The sequence below is a fragment of the Chenopodium quinoa genome, unplaced genomic scaffold, assembly GCF_001683475.1.
Source record: "Chenopodium quinoa cultivar QQ74 unplaced genomic scaffold, ASM168347v1, whole genome shotgun sequence".
In the NCBI taxonomy this organism is placed as follows: Eukaryota; Viridiplantae; Streptophyta; class Magnoliopsida; order Caryophyllales; family Amaranthaceae; genus Chenopodium; species Chenopodium quinoa.
In genome coordinates, this window is record NW_018743942.1 from 1,647,249 (window position 1) to 1,671,307 (window position 24,059).

The 24,059-nt window shown below is 34.8% G+C and overlaps 3 protein-coding genes across 4 annotated transcripts; 1 reads left to right on the forward strand and 2 right to left on the reverse strand.

The window, feature by feature from the left end:
• The first annotated feature begins 1,359 nt into the window (after window positions 1-1,359).
• On the forward strand, window positions 1,360-7,090 carry LOC110688841 (DNA-binding protein HEXBP-like). Its single transcript, XM_021865598.1, has 7 exons — window positions 1,360-2,402; window positions 5,141-5,272; window positions 5,354-5,491; window positions 5,873-6,022; window positions 6,155-6,271; window positions 6,391-6,525; window positions 6,768-7,090. Exons 1-7 carry the CDS (start codon window positions 2,304-2,306, stop codon window positions 6,894-6,896), a joined length of 900 nt encoding a protein of 299 aa, XP_021721290.1. The 5' UTR covers window positions 1,360-2,303; the 3' UTR covers window positions 6,897-7,090.
• Window positions 7,091-7,193: 103 nt separating this feature from the next.
• LOC110688840 (rhomboid-like protein 15) lies at window positions 7,194-16,421 on the reverse strand. 2 transcript variants are annotated; one of them, XM_021865596.1, is made up of 14 exons: window positions 16,165-16,421; window positions 14,828-14,993; window positions 13,072-13,375; window positions 12,958-12,990; window positions 12,744-12,835; window positions 12,539-12,612; window positions 10,814-10,908; window positions 10,656-10,725; window positions 9,035-9,210; window positions 8,585-8,639; window positions 8,461-8,517; window positions 8,243-8,317; window positions 8,076-8,092; window positions 7,194-7,343 (listed from the first exon to the last, which is right to left on the reverse strand). In XM_021865596.1, the coding sequence occupies exons 1-13, from the start codon at window positions 16,186-16,188 to the stop codon at window positions 8,087-8,089; spliced, it is 1,227 nt and encodes a 408-aa protein (XP_021721288.1). In that variant the 5' UTR covers window positions 16,189-16,421; the 3' UTR covers window positions 7,194-7,343; window positions 8,076-8,086. The 2 variants fall into 2 exon arrangements, with proteins under 2 accessions (XP_021721288.1, XP_021721287.1); XM_021865595.1 differs by lacking the exon at window positions 7,194-7,343 and having other exon boundaries at window positions 7,707-8,092; window positions 16,165-16,420.
• Window positions 16,422-21,008: 4,587 nt separating this feature from the next.
• On the reverse strand, window positions 21,009-21,719 carry LOC110688885. The gene has a single exon (XM_021865644.1). The coding sequence runs from the start codon at window positions 21,717-21,719 to the stop codon at window positions 21,009-21,011; it is 711 nt and encodes a 236-aa protein (XP_021721336.1).
• Window positions 21,720-24,059: the final 2,340 nt, after the last annotated feature.

Consider the following 24,059-nt stretch of genomic DNA (forward strand, 5'->3'; position numbering starts at 1 on the left):
TGATTTTGGGATTGGTTACTTGATTGAATATGATTCATGTTAATTCCGCTGCGTAGTACCTATAAATTCCTACACAAATATACCATGCATGAGTTGGTTATGTGAGTGTTTTTTAGGTTCAAAATAAATTATGATATATGGCTAGTCACATCATGTAGCCAATTATCATAGGGGTTATTTTATTAGTGTTATAAGGGTTATTTCATTAGTGTTATAAGAGTTATTAGGTCAGTGTAACAGGTGTTACTTGGTCAGTGTTATAGGGTTTTTTTTTTTTTGAAGACTATTATAGGAGTCATTTTGTTATTTTATAAGTGGTTGCACGGTTTTACTAGCTGCACACAAGACGGGTTGTTTATTGATTATTCCGTGAAATATACCTCATGAGTCGAGACTAATCCAACAAAATGAGTACTCCCTCCGTTTTTAAATACTTGCTCCACTTTCCTTTTGCGGCCGATTTTAAATACTTGTTCCACTTTCCTTTTGCGGCCGATTTTAAATACTTGCTCCATTTTCTTATTTGGAAAACTTTTATAATATTTAATTAATATATCTCAACTAGTGGGACCCAATTTTATTACTTTTACATTCTCTCTCCTCCAACTTACCATCCACTAACCCCACTATCTTTATATTTTATTAATTTCTTCAATTTCTCCTAAAACTCCGCGCATGGAGAAATGGAACAAATATTTAAAAACGAAGTAAGTACTTTATCTATGTATTTTAAATTACAACGTTTGAGATTTTGCACTATTCACACTCCTTTAATTACCACCTATTATGATTTACGAGTATATGTTACGGAGTAAAAAACACATAGATTTTGGTTAGATTTGTCTTGATTTGTACTAATCAAAATGGATAAAGTAGTACGGATTAACATTTGTTATTTATACTCACTCCATTTCGGAATAATGACACACTTTCTTCTTTTGAGCAAATTTTATTTTTTATATTTAAAAATACAAATTATTTATGTATTCAAACTAATTTAGGTTGGATTTAAGTCGCATCAAACCGGTGTTGAGTTGAACCCAGGTGAAGTTATAACTCAAAATTAAGCCTGGCAAGGGATATAGATTGTGCAAAGACAAATCGGGTCGGTTTTTTTTTACCTCTAAAATTAACAATCACCAAAGTACCAATTACCAAACAACTAAAGGAATATTTGTCAAAAATAACACCACCTTTCACCGGTCTTCCAAGAATAGAACGACTTTTTGATTATTTCAAAATAAAACGACCTTTAACACACATTTGCATAAAAATGAAACAAAAAACTTGTAACCTGTTTTATAGGTTGCATTTGCCACGTGTCACATGTTGATTGGTTAAAATAATTAAATTTTATTTTATCATTTTTCTTTAATATTTTTTTTTTTAAAAAAACTTAAATAAAAACAAACATTTTTAAAAAAATTAAAACCAAAGAAAACTGAAATAAATAAAAAAATGTCCCCTGCCATCACCGACAACCACCGCCGCGTTTTCCCCATTACCGCCGATAGCCAGAGCCTTTTTGCCGGCGCCGGCAGAACCCTCCAGATCTCGACCACCAAGCCACCGGCACAAGAAATGACTTTTGGGGTTTGGTTGGATTTTGAACCCTAAAACCACCACTTGATTTTCGGGTTTTAGATCGGGTGGTGATTCAAGGGGGGAAGGGGGTGGAGACGGCCGTAGGAGGGGCGAAATTGGTTCGCCCGCATAGTGGAGGCGGTTTGGGCGGCGGCCGGTGGAGGGAGAAGGGTTTTCGAGGTGAGGGATGAGGGTTTTCAAGGTGAGGGAGGAAGGTTTTAGGGTGGGAGGAAGGAGGACGGTGTTTGAGGAATGGTACCGCCGGTTCCGGGGAAGGGGGCTTTGGTCGCCAACGGTTATGGGGTGGCCCGACGGTGGGGGTGCTGCCAGCAAGGGGAGGGAGTGTCTTTTTATTTTTATAATTTCAGTGTTTATTTTTTTTTTTATAATTTTAAGTTTTTTTTTTAAAAAAAATTTTAAGGTTATTTTTTTAAAAGAAATTGTTAAAAAAATTGACTAATGACATTGTGACACGTGTCACTAGTAACCTATTTAACAAGTTACCAACCGGTTACGTTTCATTTTTGGCAGATGTATATCATAGGTCGTTTTATTTAGGAATAATCTAAAGCTGATTTCATTTATGTAAGACCGGTGAAAGTCCAACAACTAAACAAGTAAGGAAAAGAATAGTAAAATCAAAATGCCTACCGAATAGAGTAGAAGCACAAATTGGTGGTAAATTACCTGAGATTGAAGGATTTCCAAACTTTGCTGCGATGTTAGAAGCTAATTTCATTTTCATAGAGAGAACAAACTCGTTGATCTTCGAGGATAACATTGAAACTGCAGATTCTGGAACCCTACCTCAATCAATCGTAAGCTCCCACTTATTTATTTGCTTGTTTTTTAAGTACTTTTTATTCAATTGATTGTTATTTAGGCTTGTGTTATATATTGGGATTCAATGTTCGTTCAAAACCTTTAAATTCGTTTTTTTTTTTTTTTTTTTTTTTTTAACTTTTTAATCGGAATTGCATTATAAATTCAATACCCTTTTGTTAAATGTTAGTGTTCCATTGATGTGTCTAATAAATGTTTTGCCAATTTCAATGTTACCGTTTTGGCTTTTTAATTTAGGTTTGCTTGTTTAGAGTTTGATCGTATTATCGGTTTGTAACGATTGAAGTTGAATCAAGAGCTTATTAATGAAGTGAATTCAATGGTGGGTAACAATTGGTATTGTGGTTGTAGACTTGTAGTTGAAGTAGCTCAAATTTGGGATAATTGATCAATTTGTGGAAACATGATGACACCCGATTTTGGTCAACTTTTTATGTATAAGGTGTTTGAAATTTGAAGTAGGATTAGTTTATGAGAAGTTCAGATGATTTCTGTCATTACTTAATCATTCAGGATTCAGGAAAGCTATGTGGAATACGAGTCTTTACTATAACAAAAATTTTGGAGTGTGTTTAGCGTCATGCTAACGGTTTGGGGGATTCTTCTTGTATTGTTGATCTTGGTAATTATATCATGAAAAGATAAAGCGAGACTATGGAAGAGAGAAGCTTGGGGGAAGGGAGACCAAGAGGAGAGAGGGGAGGGGGGAGTAGCGAATAAGGAAATATAATGAGGTTCTGAATGGCAAAATGTGGAAGTTTAGTTAAAAAGAAAAGTGTTCTAATGATTTGGGGAAGCAATAAATGCAAGTACACAAAATAATATGGGATAAACAATTAGACAAAGTATTTCCTCCCCCTACACTAGCTGGATTAAACTAAATCATGCGTTTTGCTAGGTTGTTACTTCAAGAGATGGTGTGTTTGAGTAAATATAACTGAAAGGTGTATTTTTGCCATGGTAAAGATTAAAGAAGGCATTGAGGTTCTACTTAATTATTATTTTTGCGATGGTAAAGAAGGCATTGACAAGCTATATTACTTGATTGTTGCTTCAAGGTGGGTGACTCAAACACCTTAGCAGTCTAGTCATATAATGTCTACTTAGTAGAAAATTTAGGAATTTTTCTGGGCCATATTAGTATATTACAATCTTACGGCAAATAGTCTGTTGTTGAGAACTGAGGATGTAGGCATATGAAAATCCATTTCAGCTGGGTAGTACAATTTCAAGTCCTTGGTTGGTTTTGAAGTTGAAGGTGGTTCAAGAGTTCTATTTTACCACTAAACACTCAAATTCCTGATTTGTTCGGATTCTCCCTATTTAAAGAGGTCGTTATTTCTGAGGTGGGTCCATCCTTGTTCTGTGAGAGATGCTTTTGTTTCTTACTTACCACATTAAGGGCAGAAACAGGTTGGTTTGTCACTTTGTCGAAGTGTGAGAGATTATTCTGTATTTCTATTGGAGCCGATCTGGTGATGCAATAGAAAGAAAGGAGCTAGCAGATTTATGAGGGGTTAGCTTTTGTTCTGTGAGAGATGCTCTTGTTTCCTACTTTCCATATTTAGGTTTCATGATGTTATGAGGCTTTTGATTGACTAAATTCGAGTTTTAGATTCTGATCATCACTTGACACTTTTCTTGATCTTGTATACATATTGCTTTATGATAGCCTGAAGGCATGAGCCTATTTTCTTAGTCCTCTTTTGTACATTGGTGACATCTTCTTGGCGTCTTTCTAATATAAAAAATTTGATAGTCTTCCAAAAAAAAAAAAAAAAAAAGTTAGCATTTCAAGCGTGTCATTTAAGTTTTTGGAAAAAGTTGGTGATTACGATAAACAGAAACAGAAGGTGGTGTTGTCAAATATATCATTGTTTCCTGGATTTTCCATTGTCTTATAACTGTTATATATATCAAACTTTCCTTGCTTCCTTTGCCTCTAACTGTAATTTGAAGCTATTCTTGGTGATATTGTTTGGTTGCTTTATTAAAATTAGATACTATTTTTTAATTTATTGTACCAGTTCATTAGAACATTTATGAAACGTTACAAAACTATGAAATCCCCTTTTGTTGTCGAACAGATGCAGATTTAATGCCTTGGCTTGAACTTTTCCTTTTCCAGATCAATTCTAAATACTTCATCTGTTTTTTTTTTTCCATAATTATTGCAGTGTTAACCCTTTTTTTTCCTGGATGTTTCAAATCAATTGCAACATTACCTTGTTTACCTAATGTTTTTGGATATGGGCCTTTTACTGTAGTCCAATTAAGTTTACCCCACTTTAAATCTAATCAGCCAATCCAAAATCGAAGTCCACTTATCTTAGCTTGATCAGGCCTTTTCCCAAGTGAATAGAAAACCTATATTTGGTTTTTTTAAAAAATCTGTAAAAAGCCTAAATACATTATCATTATGTTTTAGAGTAGATGATATATATTCTAAAATTTGGAGTTTTAGTTTGGTGGTTGGACAATGTAGATTGACATTTGAGTCTAAAATTAAATCTCATTATGTTGAAATTCTGTTATTGGGTAATTTGGACTGAAACAGTGGATTTAAACTTTGTTTGAAACACTTTCTCCCGTAGCTGTTGTAACCTTGGAAAGATATGTAATATTGGCGACAAAATCCTAAAACTCCCTCCAATTCTGAAACACAATGTTTATAGCTAATGCTTTGATGTCTTGCATACTTCGTGTCATTAAGGTTGATGGATTTGAACCACAACAAGATCTGGCGCAACCAGAAGTATCTATGGATCCCACTTTACCAAATCCCATACAACCCAATTCCAAATCAGGCATCATAGAAGAGAATGTTGTCCTTCGAAAGCTTCTTGTAAGTTTAAACGAAAATTATTATACTATTATTGTGTTTTATATTATGCATGGCAACTTTTGACTTGTTTAATTGAATTAGCGCAAAAGGAGATATTTTGACTGCAGAGATGGAAGCTCATATATAAAAGCGCATGCAGTCAACTCCCCTGCACAGAAGTTAGAGTCACCATGTTATGTTTGTGGACAATTTCAGCATACTGGGAAGAGATGTCCCAAGGTGGTGTATAAATCTTATTATAGAATTATTGAGTTCGCCATAAATTTTGGATGATACTTTTGGCTACTACTACTTTATTCTTAAACCATGGGTGTTTAGCCCACTATGTTTATACTTGTAATTAGCATTCTTTCGTAAATGACTGTATGCTAATCCCTTATGGAAAATAGAGCCTCCCTCCCCCCAACCAAAAAAGCTTTCTTTGAACGGTCATTACTCATAACTTTGTGTTTACTTCTTTATAAATTGGGTCTTTTGATTATTGAGGGTATTAAAAGTACACGATCAATTGTATTGTCCTATTAAATGAGTTTAGTACTTAAGTTAATTCATCAACATTTGCTTGAAACTTTTCTCTACTAAGCTGAATATCACTTCCAGCGCCGTATTTGCTCTACTTGCAAAAAAAGAGGCCACATCGCTGTAGATTGTCCAGTGAACGACAGTGAATGTAATATCTGTTTAAGATGTGGGGAATCCGGGCATGAACTCTTTTCATGCAATGTCGAATACTCTCCTGATGATCTTAAGGTGAGTTTGACTAAACATTAGTTTTCCTTCTTTCATTTTCTTTTTTTTTTCCTTCTTTTAAGATGTGGGGATAGTACTCGATACTAGTTATTTTTTCATGCTTCACTGCTGAGATTAGCTTTTCCATGACAGAATGTACAGTGTTATGTTTGCAATGAACTTGGACACATTTGCTGTGGTAACTATTCCGACATAAGCGTAGCAACTACCTCTTGTTATAATTGTGGGATATCTGGACATTCAGGTTTGGTAAGTCTCCTTTAACCTTTCAGTATATAATCAGTGTATATCTTCTGCATTAGTGCAAGACAGTGAGGCATATGGCTGACCAAAATTTTAATTTGTTCACTTGGCAATCTTTTGTGAAGCAATGCCCAAAACCGAATTTGGATAAGTCTGGTTCGTGTCCTCCTCCTATATGCTACAAATGTGGAGACGGTGACCATGTTGCAAGAAGATGCCCAAAAGATGTCGGACTGTCAGCATGCAATAAACATCGACAGGTGGGTTACTCAGTTACTGGCCTTGCTGCTGAATGTAGTCTCAAGTTCTGTGTCAAGTTGTCAACCCACCCCATCCCCAATTGGGAGAAATGGCAAAGGGGATTTATGTTAATTTTATAATTTTATATATTAGCCTTTATTTTCAGAAAACAAAAGCAAAAGGAGATATCAGAAAAATCAGGTAGAAGCTTACTTGTAACTTGACCAATGCAACAATTGTTTTCTGGCTTTGATGTTTGCAGGCTTCTGAGTTAGATTTGGAATTGGACGTAGATGGCAACCTAAGAACAGGTAGGAGAAGTAAGACATATAGGCACAGTAGAGTTAAGAAACAAAAGTTGAAAAGGTTACTTGAGTACATGACTGTATAGTATACATTAATTTGAGTTTGGGGAGTTTCAGTATTTTGCAGGTTGTGAAATCTCTCTCAAGTAGTAGTATTTTATCCCTGCGAACTTTGTATTATACTGCTCTTGTTGTAACATATATTGATTTCTTCCATGTAAAAGGAAAATTCGATTGATTACTAATGGAGTTAAGGATTATTAAATTACATCCATATTTATATTATACTCTTTATACTCTCCTCTTTAAATTGTCATTATGTACAAAAATTGTGGCCTTTCTTCTACATAATGTTTTGCAAAAGTGCCCACCTTTCCCTTTCTTCTACATGAACTAATACAAAAAATATCAAATTACTCGAGGACTCAAATTTACCACAAGTGTACGGAGAGAAGAAGTAACAGCAATACGCGAGGAAGGATAGGAGATGTGGAGGTCACGATCATTGTGACTGAATGAAAGAAGACACTAATTTAATGTATTAAGATGTTACATCTTATATAGTACTTCGTATGTATAGTCTTTCTCTCTGAAATAACTATTAGATGCAACGTTATATTGAAAACTACTTTAGATTGATGATTGGTGCTGTCAAGATTACTCATAAAGGCTTCATGTAGCATTCCAAACGCGAGAATTAGCTTCAGTTAAACATAGCCTCACACCCTCACCAATAAGGATATATATAATTATTTTTGAAACGACAAGCTAGGTATAACCAAGCTTTCATGCCATATTTGATTTTGTTTCTCGAGTCCCAAAGAATGAACAAGGTGACTCCTCAAAGATCATGATAATCTCAGCAACGAAAAAGTATAACAGCAGATTATTCAACATACTAGATCAACCTCATGGTGATTGATTATATCATTCTCGGCATAAAAGCAAACTGCAGGCTGTGACATTTGAGCAAGAAATCCAAGAAGTTGCAGAAGATTCTTCACACATACCAGTAAATTTGCATACTCACTATAAACTTATGTGCCTAAGTGGCTTGATTGAACAAATAGAACCAGTTAATTCATAGTTAACAGGAAGTTTGTGCCTTTGATTGTTTTCAACTTTCTCCGATGCCGAAATTATAATTAAAAAAAATATAAAAAAAATACACAAACTATACATATGCCCTCCACACACTGAAGTTCAAGTACACAAAATTCTGATTAAAGGCATCGGTCTTTGAGGAAGTTAGCCTATGGGTAAATCCGTGAATGTTTTATCCCTGTCATCACAAAATTGCAAGAAACATCAAGACAGAGCAATCACCTAGCAAACTAGCAAACTAGACTAGCAGTCCTACAAACTAGACTAGCAGTCCTATCTTGTGATTCTGTGAATAGCAAGCGAAGGAACTTTCACTTTGAATTTATACCTGTTGTGTCATCAAAATTTCGACAGCTACATCCAAATCTCCATCAGCTGCAGCTAGGGCGACTTCAACCTGCGTCTGAAACAACCATGGTTTCTTGTTAGCATTAACATATTTCATCTATGTATGTGCTTGTATGCTTCAGTGAGTAAGATCAGAGATTTTGAACAACAGGTAATCAATTCCTTTAAGTCACTCGACTAAAACAGAAATGATTTTACCTTATCGAATCCCATTGAGACAAGCTTTTGGATGTCTTCTTCAGATACAATGAGAGCCTGCAACAAAAGATTAGTTTAGAGGAAAGAAAACATATCAGATCCAAGTCTAATATCACAGACAAACCTGTTGCTGCTGCAGAGAATTGATTGGCTCTGTAACACTATTTACAGCAGGCGGCCTGAAATCCCATGATAAATTATGCAAGGAGTTATTTCTGGTCCTCAATGCAAATCACTTAAAATACATTTGGACATTTTAATTTTGTAAAAGAAGAGAAAAAAAAAACAAGAACATTTTCCCTAGTTTATAACAAAACTTAGAAACAAACTAATCAACAATTAATGTATTTCAGTAGTCGGTACCAAATAACTATCAATGACCAGTCCATTTAACTAAACCTCAGCCAGACTTTGAGATACCAGGGAAAAAATCATTCCTCATTTTAGTCACTCCTAAAAATCATTTAAAAAAACTACAACAAGTACATACTGAGGGAAAATCATTTAAAGAAGAATTTATACTGCAGTACTAAACATTAATCATCAAATTTCAAAGAGAGAAGTGCAGTTACACCTTTCACCTCCTGAATTTATTGCTGTCATGTCTGGTCGACTGTTTGAGTTAGCATTGTCCAGAAGCCTGGTCTGCAAGTTTGAATCAGAGGCTATGCCAGGAATCATCTCACTTCTCGGAGCGCCAAGAGTCCTCCCCCTACCAGGAAAGCGGGTATCTTGTGTCGAGTCTGTTGACTGGACATTTTGAACTATATTAGATGAATAACAAAATCACACTGAATAATGTTACACTCCAAAAAAATAAAGATAGTATGTGTTTCACATTTGTTAACATGTGTGAGGCAATAAGCAAAGCACAAATATATTGAGGGGATTATGACTTGTAACTCAACCAAAAGACGAAAAGGCTTTTAAAATAATATATTCAATTGAAACTTGAACAAGCACCAATATACTTTAACCCACACAAAATTATCTGTCCTGCAAAGGGTTGTCTATGAAACAGGAGAGTCGAATGTACAAGGTACGAACACTAAACTTGTGCAGAGAAACCTGTGCATTTCAAATGGTATGAATAGTGTACTGTTTTGAAGAAGATAAGCAGCATAAGATAGCTAGCCAAGATTGTGAGTCATAGCAAAGGGCAGGCATGATCGGAAAATGATCCAGAACCAGTTATAGAAATTATAGTCAATTAAAATAATACTTAAAAAACCTACTTTTTTTAGAACTGAAAGCTGCATTCTCATTTCCTACAAAACTATTTCGGCTGGCACAGGTTTTCAAAACGCTAAACAAATCACTGTACTCGATAATAAGATAAGCCGTGGAGTTGATTGGTGAGACAAAAAGGTCAAACTATAAGCAGCACATTCTTATTTAAGCTAACAGTGGATTGAGTTGGCATGAAATAATAGTCAGTTAAAATAATACTTAAATAGTTTCCAAAAATCTTGAGTGCAGTCACAACTTGGGTCATCAAGAAGCACAAGATGACAATATGATGTAAAGTACAAGCAACCCCACCCCTCAAAACAATATAGGAAAACTCTATTCTTTTCAACTTAAACAAACAAGTTTCCCCCAAATATATTCAATCTGCAAAATTATTTAAAAACAATTATACAACTTAATATCACCTATTCAGAATTTAAGATTTGTTCAACAAAATCCATTTCTAAAAAAAGAAAATCCCCTTGGAATTGTGATTGCAATTTTAATAATTACTCTCTCTATTCCATGTAATCTTGCTTCTTTTCAGCACAAGGAATAGCAATATTTCAAAGAAAAAACAGTATAGTTCAGCAAACATCAGTAGTTAGAATAGAATTCTATAGAATAAAATTTTAATGTTCCTAAAGAAAATAAAAATAAAATAATTCATTTGATACCTATAAAAAAGTCTACAGATGAGTTTGTTTTGTCACTATTGGAAAATCTTTACATTCTAGATAATGTTTAATGACTAGTTACAGTTTTCACTGGCAGTTACACTATTACAGTACTAGTTCCCCCCCAACCCCCCCCCCCCTTTTTAACTTGTGAGCAGTAAGTTTCTGATCACTAAAAAATTTATCATCAAACCAACGGGACAATCTTAGTTACACAAGTCCGCAACCGAGAAAGAAAATGTATGAGACAAGCCAAAAAGCCATAGATCTCAGAGGCCAAGCTCAAACCTGAGAAGAGGTATCCCTCTGTGGCATCAATGAAGACAGATGACTCCATAGATTTGTAGTAGCTGAGCCACTGCTCCAAATAAAATAGAAAATTAAAAAGGCACATATCCAGGGTTGTAAAGAGTCAATATAGCCAATTACACAACATACTACTTTACCTCGAAGTGGAGTTCGGATTAGTATATGTAGGTATGTGTCCTGAAGGGTTCCCACCTGTGCATAAAATGAACTTGGGTCGCCTCACACAAGCTGACTGAATGGCACAAAGATACAGCTCAGTTTCCATATTAATAAAGATAAACTGGGGTCTTTAATATTTTAGAAGAAGAGAGTGAATGTGATAGATGAAATGAGAAATTCAGTAAATGTAATGATATTGTTTCTCCCAAATACAACTAAAATAAAATGAATCACTCAATCATATTTTTCAATATCTCTTCCTCTCACTGATATCTCTTATTTATAGAGCTAACTAATTGCTTTCTCTCCAAAGCTATTTTGTACTTCCAATGTAAGCCCTTCCCTATAACCAATGCAAAACAAACGTAAGGTATACATTTTTCATCACAATTACTGAATTACGTCAATTAAGATAAAAAGCATATAGAATGATACAATGATCATTATCCTCTAGATCCAGTATTTATCTTTTACTGGAAAGAAAGTCTTAAGTTAGTGACACTCAACATTAGCTATACTGAAAAACTTTCAAACCATAAAAATTGAGGTATAGATACCAGAAATACTTCGTGGAAAAACCTTTCACTTAAGTTCCATAGTATGTGACAATCACTTGAAATAATATATCCCCTCCAATTCTTAAATCGCAGATAAATGAATATAACTCTCTTCACCTCTGTCAAATGTTGATGCTGAATATCGAATAAAAAATTGCAACACATGTTTTTTTTTGCTCAAATTTCTATCTTTCTGAAAATCAGTTTCCGATTAAAAACAAATTTTTTGTAGGTCAACAACAAAAAACATAAGAACTTCACATCACAGATTGTATTTTCAGAAATCAAACCATGAAATCCAGGTGTCATGCTGTAATTATACATTTAAATGTAAGTGACAAGGCCCGACAACCCTCAAAGGGAAAAGAAAAAGGGAAATAACACAAGGTTATCAGGCTCGCTTCATCCCTCGCTTTATCTTCAATTGTACCTTTTTATAGGGATGCTAGGTCAAAAATGTAAAAATCTAGCACAATAACACATAGAGCGATATGTACTTAACAGTTAACACAGAGTCAAAACAGACATTACATCCAAAGAAATCAAAATAATTTTAATAGTTGAAGACATTGTCGACAAAAAATGCTTGCATGTCAGAATTGGAACATTCTTGTGACTAGCCACCAAGGCACCAACTTGCAAAAAACATAATCTTGAGAATAGAAGATAACAAAACTCCTAATTACATTAAATTGACCAAGACCTTCAGGAGCCAAAAAATTAGATCACATGCTAAAACTACCAACAGACAGTTGATCAGAATTTTTATAAGTCCGAATAACAGAAAGGCAAATCAAAATACCTGAATCTACTATTCTACTGTACTTTTTTTTCCCATTTAAAAGCTGAAATAACATGCACTCCCTCCATTATATCCACTTTCTGTTTTGAGGTGTTTTTGTTCTACCCACTGTACTTTATTCTATTTTTAAGAAAACACCTTTTAATATATTACCCCCTAACCCCACAGTATTTAAACCTTTCCACTTGCTACTTATTTTATTCACCTTTTTCTAACAGCCACGCATTTTTACTCTATTTCTCCTACTTCATCCCCCTTTTTTTCTTCTTAAAACCACTCACCTTTCTGAAATGTTCCTATAAAACAAGCATAAGTAGTTAAAGTTATCATGGAGAAATACTCACAAGCCATGTTGAATTCTCAATGCCAGAAAAGAAAGAAGTTCCAGGTATTACAAGGTTGAATAACCCATAAGTATCTGTCACGGACAAATTTGTCATAACACAATGATCAGTAGTTGGACCTCCATAACATTGCAAAATAGGAGTGCAAAGAACAATAAAGATCACAAGACAATAACCAAACTCATCAATGTGTACTGAAACTCACAAGCAAACCCAGATAAAATGCCAGAAAGATGCCCGAGCAACGAAATATTAGTCAAGAGTAGCTGAAAGACCAACAACAAGATCCAGGGATACCTGCCAAATATTTTAAAAATAAAATGATAACAAATTTCAAAACTATGCACTTGTATTAGATAAGAAAAAGGCAGTATTGAAGTTTGAAACAATAAAAATAGAGAAGCATGACGTTCAATTACCATTTAGCAGGCACATTGAAGAGCCCAAACACACTGCATGAAACATGGGGATGTCAGAAAAATTGCAATTACTGCAAAAGGAATATACGAACAAAGATTGACCCACAAACCAACCTTCGGGAGTGAACTCCACTCAAACTACTCTCTATGACAATCATAGAAAAGAGAATTCCTGAGAAGCCTATGGCACACTCATTCATAAGAAATGAGTAAGGGTAAAATGGGTTGTATGCTACCAACAGTGCAATAAGAAGATGAAGTACAGCATTGCTTAGAGCCAATAACAGCACCGTGTACAAAAGGCGTACAGATCCCATGATCCTTTCCAGCTCAGAACCCAGAGGAACTAATGCTAACATATTGAAGAAGAGATGTAGGAATGAACCGTGAAACAAAATGGAGGTATATATCCTGTAAACTGTAGATACAAAGAATAAAGAAAATGCAAATCAATGAGAATGATGGAACCTTTGCAATAATTTGCCTATTATTACTGTCAATCAGTATAATCAGATGTACTTTTAAAAGGAAATGAAAGAAAAGTGTGAAATTTTTTTTAAAAAAATCATGGTTATCTCTCTCTCGACTCACCTGGTGAGTTTAATTGCAAATCACTCTTATTTGGAAATCTAAGGTCCCAACACAGGGAAATGTTTATGCTTGGACATCGTTTTGGATACACTAAATACTACAGAGTTATAACAAGGACCAACTTCAAAGACCAAAGAAAACCTTTTTGACTGTTTATATTTTTGCACGTGTAATAAGAGCTCTCATGTCAATAGTCCACTTTTCCCTATACAAATTTGTCTCTATCTAAAGCATGCATTTCACCAATAAACCAATCACTGAAGTGGTGCATTTGACAACACATTTTTTTTTTTAGTTTTGACATCAACTTGAAAAAAATGTAACTTTTTTCCTTTTAGGGAAATGTCCTAAGAGCATTGCAAAACTTTATTTGGGATGCAGGAGGTATGGTTTCCCGTTGGAGACAGGAGAAAATAATTCCAATCTTGAGGGTTGGAAGATAGCTACACATCTGTAAAATCAGCATTTCTTGTTGTTGGGTTGGGTTAAAGAGGGGTCTGTCATGCATCTACTTTCCAGCATTCTCAGCTTTCAAATTTAGTTTGTGTAACTGGTTCCATTTTTGCACCCACAAACTTTAAGCTCAGTAACAAACTGCATCTCAAACTTTCCACTGAGACAAATTGCAACCTTAACTTATTGGTTGTTAAAAATTCCATTATTTTGACTTAATAGTAAATACTATTCAACTTCCATAAAGATTTTCTCCCTCAACCTCAAGGCGGCCAGGCCCCACCCATGACAGAAGATTTAAAAAAACAAAAAAAGATAGCCAAAGATAGCAAGAATTACAAACCACATCAGAGACAGCAAAATTAAAACAAAGGGAATCCAGAAATGAGCTGGATGTCAACATCTATAAAGGCTACGGAAATAAAAATTAGTGATTAAAGCTATATATCATTGCATATTATAAACACAAAGAGGTCAAATAATCATCACCTTTCACTCAAAATCTTAGTACAAAGTTAACTTGATACCTTACCACAATGATGAAAAAAAAAAAAGTGGACTTGTTTATTAACAACAGGAGTTTTCCAGGAGCCTCAATAATCTTAAGTTGTAACAAGGGTCTTAAGCTTCCCAGCACCCTAACTCTCCCAATGAAAAAAAATGGAAAAAGAGAAGTGATAAAGACCAACAATTAAATAGGATACAATGGGATGTTGACATGTCCAACCATATACTATAAAATTGAATATCAATTGGTGTCAACCAGAGTTTCTAAACATTCACATTTTCTTCTGAGCTTTCCCTATGATGACGAATCAGAACGTACCTTGAAACTGTGATATAATTGCAGAAGGCAAAAAGCATATCCCCACAAATGAGTCATAACCAATCAAAAGGCAAACCAAGTAGATGGCTGCACAAACAGCAACCACAGCAGATGTGATGAATGGAATCCCTTCCCACCATTGATTAACCCGAGTACTTACACTAGCCTGTACACGTAAGAACATGAGCCCAAGTTAATAAGTGTATATTATAATATTATTGACTATATCCAGAATTTCCAGAGTAGAAACAAAACATGAATCCTCATACAGTCATACATATATATGTCAACCCATCAAAAGGATAACGCAGTAGGGAGAGTGGAAGAAGTACAGACTCCACAGAGGATGCAGAAAATGGAGAAAATATAGGTGTCCATTTGTTACCAAAATCTTATTTAGAAAGTTTTATTCTACAAGTTCTATCATACCAAACAAGTATTTGTATAATTTAAGCAACATATCCCAACTCAAATCCTATCATTTTGTTGAATGTAGAATGTCAAGATATATAACCATATCCTTATTGGATTTTAACCCAATCAATTGAAATAAGAGGTAAGAGCTAAGCAATTCAATTTACTGATATTATATTCTATAAGTTCATATCAAGCAATGTATAGTTAAAAAATCAGTTAGTTCTTCCTATTCATTAGCTCTAGCCATAGCTAAGTTCTTTGATTAATTCTATTAGTTCTTCTCTATCATCAGAGTTTAAATTTCATTAGATAGAACCACAAATGTTCCTCTCGAAGAACCATTGAGAGAATGTCAAAAAAAAATCCATGTTCTATACAATGCCATAACTAACAGAAAGAGCTCAGCACCTTTTCATCAAATTTACTTTGAGTTGACATTTTCGACGGTACTGGCAATGGCAGTTCTACACTTACTCAAAAAAAAGGACTCACATTTTGTATTCTCTATTAAGTGTCAAAAGAAAATGCATTCTTCAAAACAAACCATGTGTTACTTTTCCTCGTTCCCTTCGATTTCGCCTTAACCTCTTTTTTGGTATTAGAATCCATTCCATTACCACACTTTACATAGTCCTTGTTAGCATGATTTTCTCCCAATTTGAGGGTATCAATTCCACTAATCAATTACCCACAAAAGATTTATACACACCAACTATCAATTCATTTAGCATAAATCAAGGACCCCAATTTGACATTTCCACAAAATAAAATACAAATATAAACTAACCCCCAAACAGAAAAATCCCAATTCAAAACAAGTACAAAAAATGAAGTAAAAATTCATGAAATATAATCTTGATCATCAATTGCAAAACCCCAGTAAAAAAAGTTGAAAGAAAGAACTGAAGTAAAAGTATTACCTCGGAAACAATGTTGGGCCTCATTTCGTTGGTTAAACAGAATGTAGAATTGTTGAAGTGATGAAAGCTCAACTGTATTCTTAGATCAACATTCCTCTTTATAAAGTTGTTTGATTTGTTGTTGAAGTCACAGTTTATGTTTCAGGTGAAAGGATCTTTCTGGGGTCTTCGTCTCTTCAACCGGGTCGGTCTATGTTATGGGGTTATGGCACCCGTCACACTACATTCCCAATATCCGATCCAACCTCTGTTTGTTTTTTTTTTTTTTTTTTTTTTTTTTACAAGAAAAAATAAATACTATTGAGCCAGACCAACCCACTAACTAGGACCTTACGAATCTCACACTAAATATCGCAAAAACTAAACTTCGAATATCTTAAACAGCCACAGACAAGATACGTCAAGATCCCAACTATCCCAAAGAAGAGAAAATAGGACCGAACAATCAGTATAAATCAGCAAACGTCTATAACCACAGCGATAAGCCAGTGCAAAGAGCCCAAAAACAAGCTTGTAACTCAAAGTGCAAAGCTGAAAAAGAGTGACAAGCTGTAAAACTTCCCCCCAACACAAAGGCTGAACCAACTTCCCTAAATATCCATCCAACCTTTGCACTACAATCTTGAGCGTTCCACGCCCCATAAAAAAGAAGACAAGCATCAAAGGAAAACGTGAGGGAGCGACAAGAAATAGAATTCACCAAAGCTCCACAAGTAAACCTCTTTGAGGAATTAACCAGACTGATTTAATTTCGTGCCAAAGAACTCCGAGATACCCAGTCCTGCATTATATGAAGATCACGGTTGGAGGTAACACACATGGAGAAATATTTTATGATTACGCGCAATTCAGACCGCCTAACATAAACAAACAAATGTGACCATGTCATTCCACCTCTTTGTAGTATGAAATTCGGAAAGGTTGTCAACAAACCAAGCAGTGAAAGGCTTGTCATTCAAAAAGGGGAAGGACGAAGAAGTTAGAATAGAAGGCCAAAGGGAAGAGATAAAGGCACATTCTCATAACAAGTGGGCTAGAGTTTCGAGGTCACTGTAGCAAAACACACAAGTTGGATCCACCGGAATACCCCTAAGCTGCAGAGTTCTAGCTTAGAAAGGGGTAACACATTATTAAGGAGTTTCCAACAAAAGCAATGCAACTTTGGCACAAGAGGTAAATCCCAAAAAATGCTTCCACCAAGAACTCAAAAATAAAGTAGTAAAACTAGTGGCAGCTGACTGATTGAGCAACATTGCATAAGCTGACTTACACCAAACAAAGCATGGGAAGTGACTTCCTAGGAATTTATAATTCCTACATTGTCAAACAAACAAATTTAGCCCAATTCCAAAGGAATCAACAAAGGAAAGTATTTCCCATGAAATTGAAATTTCAATAGGAAATTATTTCCCATGTGAACCAAACAACACCTTTATGTTATAGAGAAATTTATCACAAGTTGTAGTAAAGTGTAGTCAATATCACAATGCGTTACCTAAAATTTAGGCTGGAATTATATAGTCAATTATTCATTGTATCATCAATATCAAGTCTCTTTCACTATTAAGTTTCTACATTATTGTTGCGTTTACTCCTTATGAGACAAAGTTTTAGTGGGAATGTTTGAAGTTTGACGGTTAGAAACTTAGAAGTAATCTTACAAACATTAAGTAATTCTAATTTGTAAATAATGAAAATTAATAATAAATAGAAATATGTACCATAATATGGAGGAAGCATATTTTATCAATTTAATTACAAAAAAAAAAAAAAAAAAAAAAAAAAAAAAAAAAAAAAAAGAGTAAGATACTCAATATTAAAATGGAGATTTTCTCCTTTTTTCAATGTAGAAGCATTAATTTGCCTAAGAAATTCATTATATTTATTTTTTATTAATAATTATAATTGACTATCGTTTTATGTTTCTCTAGACACTAATATACTACATCCGTTAATTATTATGTTCAACTTTAGAATATTTTGTTGTACTCCGTCCGTTTTTAATACTTGCTCCATTTCTCCATGCATGGAGTTTAAGGAGAAATTGAAGAAAGTAATAAAATATGGAGGTGGTGGGGTTGGTATAAGAATAAAAAAATCGTAAAAAGCAAAAGTAGTTGAGAAAATGGGAGGAGAGAGAATATGAAAGTAATAAAATATTATTATTTATGTTGGGTCCATTAGTTTAGAGAAATGAATTAATTATTGCAAAAGTTTTCCAAAAGGAAATTGAACAAGTATTTAAAAACGATCATAAAAGGAAAGTGGAACAGGTATTTAAAAATGGATTGAGAATCTTACAAAAAATATCCCAATGTTGCACATAATAATTAATGAAGGTATTAGTTCAATTATCAATAATAATAATTTATAAACTAAGCATGGCTCGGGGTCTATCTAGCAGTGACATTAAATAATCAACAAAATAATGTTTGTCAATCTTTCATTATCGGAGATGGCCTTGTATAATAGGCTCAACGTTCTTTTAATAATTGGGCATAATCGTTTTCTGCCATAATTTTGAAAAACAATATTGAAAGATAAAACGAGTAAATATAAATTGGAGGTACTGAAGTTTGCCAAAAATTGCAGTTAAGGTACTAACGTTTTAGAAGTTGTAGGTAGAGTACTCAACAGAAAAATAACCTTCTACAATAGGTTGTCAAAAAAAAAAAGGAAATTAAATTTCTGACATTAAGTCAGAAGGTACTAATGTTTGCAATTGTTCAATGTTTTGAGCGGTTAAAATATAGCCGTTACAACTAAAAAAATAACTGACTTCCATTTATATTGCTCTCCATAGCCATCTTCTTCTACTCAGATACCTTGCAGAAAAAAAAAATTCAGAAGAAGCATTTACAAAATTATAGGAAAATTTACTGATTTTTTTTAAAGAATTTGTAACATGTCAAGGCTAAGCAACTTTGGGAGTAGGTGTTGCTGTGGTTTGTTGGTGTCTAAGAGTAGGGCGCGGACAAGAGATAACCCTGGCATAAAGTTTCTTGCTTGCCCTGACTATGATGCAGAAACTGATAAGAGGGGCCGCAAATGTTTTAAGTGGGTGGACAAGGAAGACCCCAATGCATGGCAGACTGAAGTGATATTGGGGCTTATGCAAGAGAATTAGGAAATAAAGAGTGAAGTTATGTCTATGAGGAAGGAATTGAAGCAAGCAAACAAGTATTCTAGGAAGATTGAAAGTGATTATGTTATTCTAAAAGTAAAAAGGGTCGCTAGGATGAATTTGGGCATTAATTGTGACTTGTGGAAGGTTGTTATTGTGCTTCTTGTGCTAGGAATTTGGTATGCAATGAAGAACTGTTCTAGTGTAGCCTAAAATAAGTCTTAGTTTGTACCTGTTGTATCTACTTCCTGTTGTTTCTCTTCTTCCTAGCTAAATCCTGTAATAATTAATGCAATTAGTGTATGAATTATAATATTAATGATTGACTAAATTTTATTATTTGAATGTTTTTTATACCTGCAATGCTTGAATTGAAATGGTGTTGTTGTTTTGGCTTTGTTGTTGGCTTGCCATAGGGTATTGATCTTGACTAAATGAGTACACAGTCTGCTCTCTTTCAATATCGGTGTAAAATTCCCTGTGTGGTTTATGTTGAGTTGGCCAGGGATTGTTTGGAACCTCCTATCTAGGAAAAAAAAACAAGTTAAGGGATAAGTAATGTAAATACATTTCGGGAATTTGACAAATTAGATTTACTTACTGATGCAACTCTCTGATAGCCATTAGAATATGTGTACACCCCATATCCCCTCATGTGCATGGGGACAAAAGTTTTAGGTGCATTTTCAGGCTCTTATGTTGTTGATGTGTGCTGAGGTGCTTCTCTTTCTTTTGGAGCATTCTTGCATCCCCTTTTGTTATGTCCCTTTAATCCACATAAGCTGCAAGTATGAGGGTATCCTGTCTTCCTCAGCTTTCCAGCAGTTGTTGTCTCCCCTGCCTGATACCTCCTCTTTGTCTTTGGTCTCCCCTGAACCTTTTTCAATTTTGGTGGGATCACAATGGCTTCAGTTTGTGGCCATTCTTAAGGACCATTCAAGGGATCAAGAAGGAAAGCATATGCCTTCATGTACTTCTCTTTGGTGAAAACCTCATTCACATAGTCTTCAGGCTGGTCTGCTTTATTCCAAATAGCTACCACTTAGTTGTCATGTGTTTACAGGGAATGCCACTTAGTTGTCAAGCATTGCAACTGCAAGTGTTGGCCTGCAAGTTAACCATAAATTTGTCATGTGTGGCACCCTTCCTCACCCCATAGCAGAATCCTCCATCCCAAAAAGTATTCCAACCCCTTGCCCAAATTAAATCTTCACCTTTTCCAATCTTTGATGAATCCTAGGTCAAAGCATTGTACTCTTCTTGCCAATTTCATCTCTTTTTTTTATGTAGTCTCTCCATCAACCCCTCCCTTATACCCTCAAGCATTGTAATATTGGATTATGCTTGGAAATCAAAATGTAGGCATTGAAAATCGCACTCATGCTGTTATATACACTATCACAACATGACATTGGTGTATAGAAGGACCTACACCACTTCCTGTAGTTCCTGTTCATCAAATCTTCAGCTGCATCAGCAGATATGACCCTCGCTTGTGATTTCAATGTTTTCCGGAAACTCATTTTCAGTGTTACTTTTAGCTATTATCCAAACTTGCTTTCTAAATTCAAGGCCCCTTCCAAAAACCCCTTTGACATTGCAGTATACATGCCTAGCATACACCCTTGTTTCAGCCTCTGGGAATACACCAGATACTACTGCTAAAAACCCCTTCTACTGGTCAAACATAAATGTGTAACCAGCCCCTATTGTTTGTCTCTCAATCATCACCAAGAAGAGACAAGAACCATGTCCAAGTGTTAGTACTCTCTACTTCAACAACAGCCCAGGCCAAAGGAAACATCTGGTTGTTTCCATCTCTCCCTACGGCAAAAAGCAATCGGCCCCTAAAAGGTCCTTTTAGAAAGCAGCCATCAAGGGAGATAAAGGGCCTACAACCAGCTTTAAACCCCCTTTTCAGTGCCTCAAAACACAAATAAAGTCTCTCAAACACATTACCACTCATCTGCAACTTCACAGTATTTCCCCTGTTACTCCTCAAAATTTCAGCAGCATACCTAGGAAGCAAAGAGTATTGTTCCTCGTACTCTCCAACAATCAAAGCCTGACCCTTCTTCCTTGCCCTATAAGCCATGAACTTGCTTACCCTTATTTCTTTATCAAGCCAAATAGACTCCCTTATATCTTGTAACTTGATGTAAGGGTTAACTCTAAACCAATTTGCATAATTACTAGAAATCCATGTAGAGCTCATCAATGTAACTTTTGCTACCTTGCCACAGTTATGCTCTCCTATGTAAGCCTTCACAACAAAATTTCTTTTATGACTATCCCATGAAGCCCATATTTTCCAAGGGCACCCTTTATCATGCTGCCTACACTTAGATCCTACCCTGTTAGGATCATTTTTGTAGAACTTTATGTTCCTACCACTCCCAACAAAGTAATCAGTCAAAGCTTTCCTAAACATCACAGCATTCTCAAATAGTTGACCTAAATAAAAATTAGTTTTTGTGCTCTCACTAGGCCTATGAACTCTTGCCTTTTTCCCTTGTATAGGTGCAATGAGGTACCCAAGATCATCTTTATCATCATCTTATTTAGGACTATCTTCATCACTAACACCTTCCCAATCATCCTCAAACATATTCACTCCTTTCCCCTTAGATTCGGCAACACTTTTCAGCATACCTAACTCCTCCTCATAGTCCAATTCATTTTTTATTTCCTGAGTCAGTCTGTCCCTAGCACTTACAAACTCCACATCATCTTCATCAGTCCCCTCACTGTCATAATCATATTTAACATCTCTATTAATCCTAGGTTCATAACAACCAACACCATCACCATTCAACAAAGACATGAAAGACCCTTGACCAGACCCTAGACCACACCCTCACTAGTAGAAAATATCAAAAAGGCACCCCCTTATTGCCACCAGTTCAGTCCAAACCAGTGGCAAAAATGGGCTAAAAAATTGGCAGCCTAATGAACCAGTATATAAGGCACCGGTTCACTTCAAACCGATGGCAAAAACATAAATCCCACCGGTTCAAGTGAACCGGTGCCATTTAATATTAAAAAAAACCCACTCCATAAACCCCCCCAAACCCTACGCTCTCTCTCCTCATGCGCCTCTTTCCTTCCTTTCTCTCATCTCCTTCGTTCTACCAGCATGGAATTCGATTTCCACCGCGAGCTTAGTGTGAGCTCTTTCTCATCTCCTCCTTCTCTTTCTCATCTCTCCTTCTATCTCCAACATGGAATTCGATTTCCACAACGAAGACCACCACGAAGACATGCAACACCACTTTCTGAGTTTTTAATCGATCTTTATTCGATTTTTTTTTAATCGATTTTTATTCGATTTCCATTTCAGGGTTTTTTTTTAGTTCTGGTTTATTTTTTTCGATTTTAATTGTTTTTTTTTCAATTTTGGTTTTTTTTCGATTTTGGTTTTTTTTTTTCGATTTCTGGGATTCTTTTTTCGATTTTGGTTTTCTGGGTTTCAATTTTGATTTTGATTTTGGTTTTTTTTTCGATTTCTGGGATTTTTTTTTAATTTTGTTTTTTTGGATTTCAATTTTGATTTTAATTTTTGGGTTTCAATTTTAATTGGTTTTTTTTTTCCGATTTTGATTTTTTTTTAATTTCGATTTCAATTTCTGGTTTTTTTTTTCCTGGGTTTGAATTTCTGCTTTTTTTCTGGGTTTGAATTGTTTTGATTGAATTTCTGGGTTTTTTTTTTCGAAGCTTATTTTTACTAATTGATTTTTTTTTTGTTTTAATTGGTGCAGGTACATTGATTATGCAAGAAAATTGATATGTTTATATTGTAATTTTTTTTTTATTTACGAGTATATTGTAATTTTTTAATGATTTATAATGTAATTTTTTTTATTTATTTATATGTTGTAATTGATCTATATTGTAATTTTGGATTTGATTATATATTGTAAATTTTGGATTTGATTATATATTGTAAATTTTGGATTATATTGAAACCAATTCGATTTATATTGTGATGTTATTTTTTTTAGTTGATTTAATTGTTAAGTGAAAAAAAAAATTAAAATTTTGGGCACTTTTGGCACCAGTTAATCGGTGCTAAAAACATTTGATAAAATTTTTTGGGCCATTTTTGGCACCGGTTAACCGGTGCCAATAACTATTTTTGCCACCGGTTTGAACCGGCGGCTTTTCAAGCTAGTAATTGGCACCCCCACATTGGCACCAGTTCAAACCGGTGGCATTAAGGGGTTTTGAACCGGTGCCAATTTCATTTTTTCACCTAGTGCCTACACCAGTCCCTTGCCCAATATTGCCTACATTAAAGTTTGAAACCATGCCCAATTCATGTTTAGAGTACACATGAAGCACTCTGCACTCAAGCAACAAAGACAGAAATGGGTCAAAGTACCTACTGTCAAAAGCTAGAAACCTCATACCATCTTTCATGGTTTTCCTAGGATCCAAGAAGTGAAGCTTTAAAATGTCAGTGTAACCTAAAGAGTCTATCAACTGCTTGACATATGAGCTATCAACTATGTCAGGGATGTCATCAAACACATTGACCCTACCACCCCTGTAGTACATTTCTTCTTCTTCCACCCAAATTCCACCATGGTTTACAGCTAAACATGGCTTTAAATCATCCATTTTGTCTGCCAATGTGTACAAATTTTAACTTATTATTAAAGGTATGATGAATATAAGCATAACATTACAATTATATAATAACAAAAGCATAATAAGAACATGCACTGATGAGATATATAACATAAGTGGCTTCACTTATATATAGCCAACT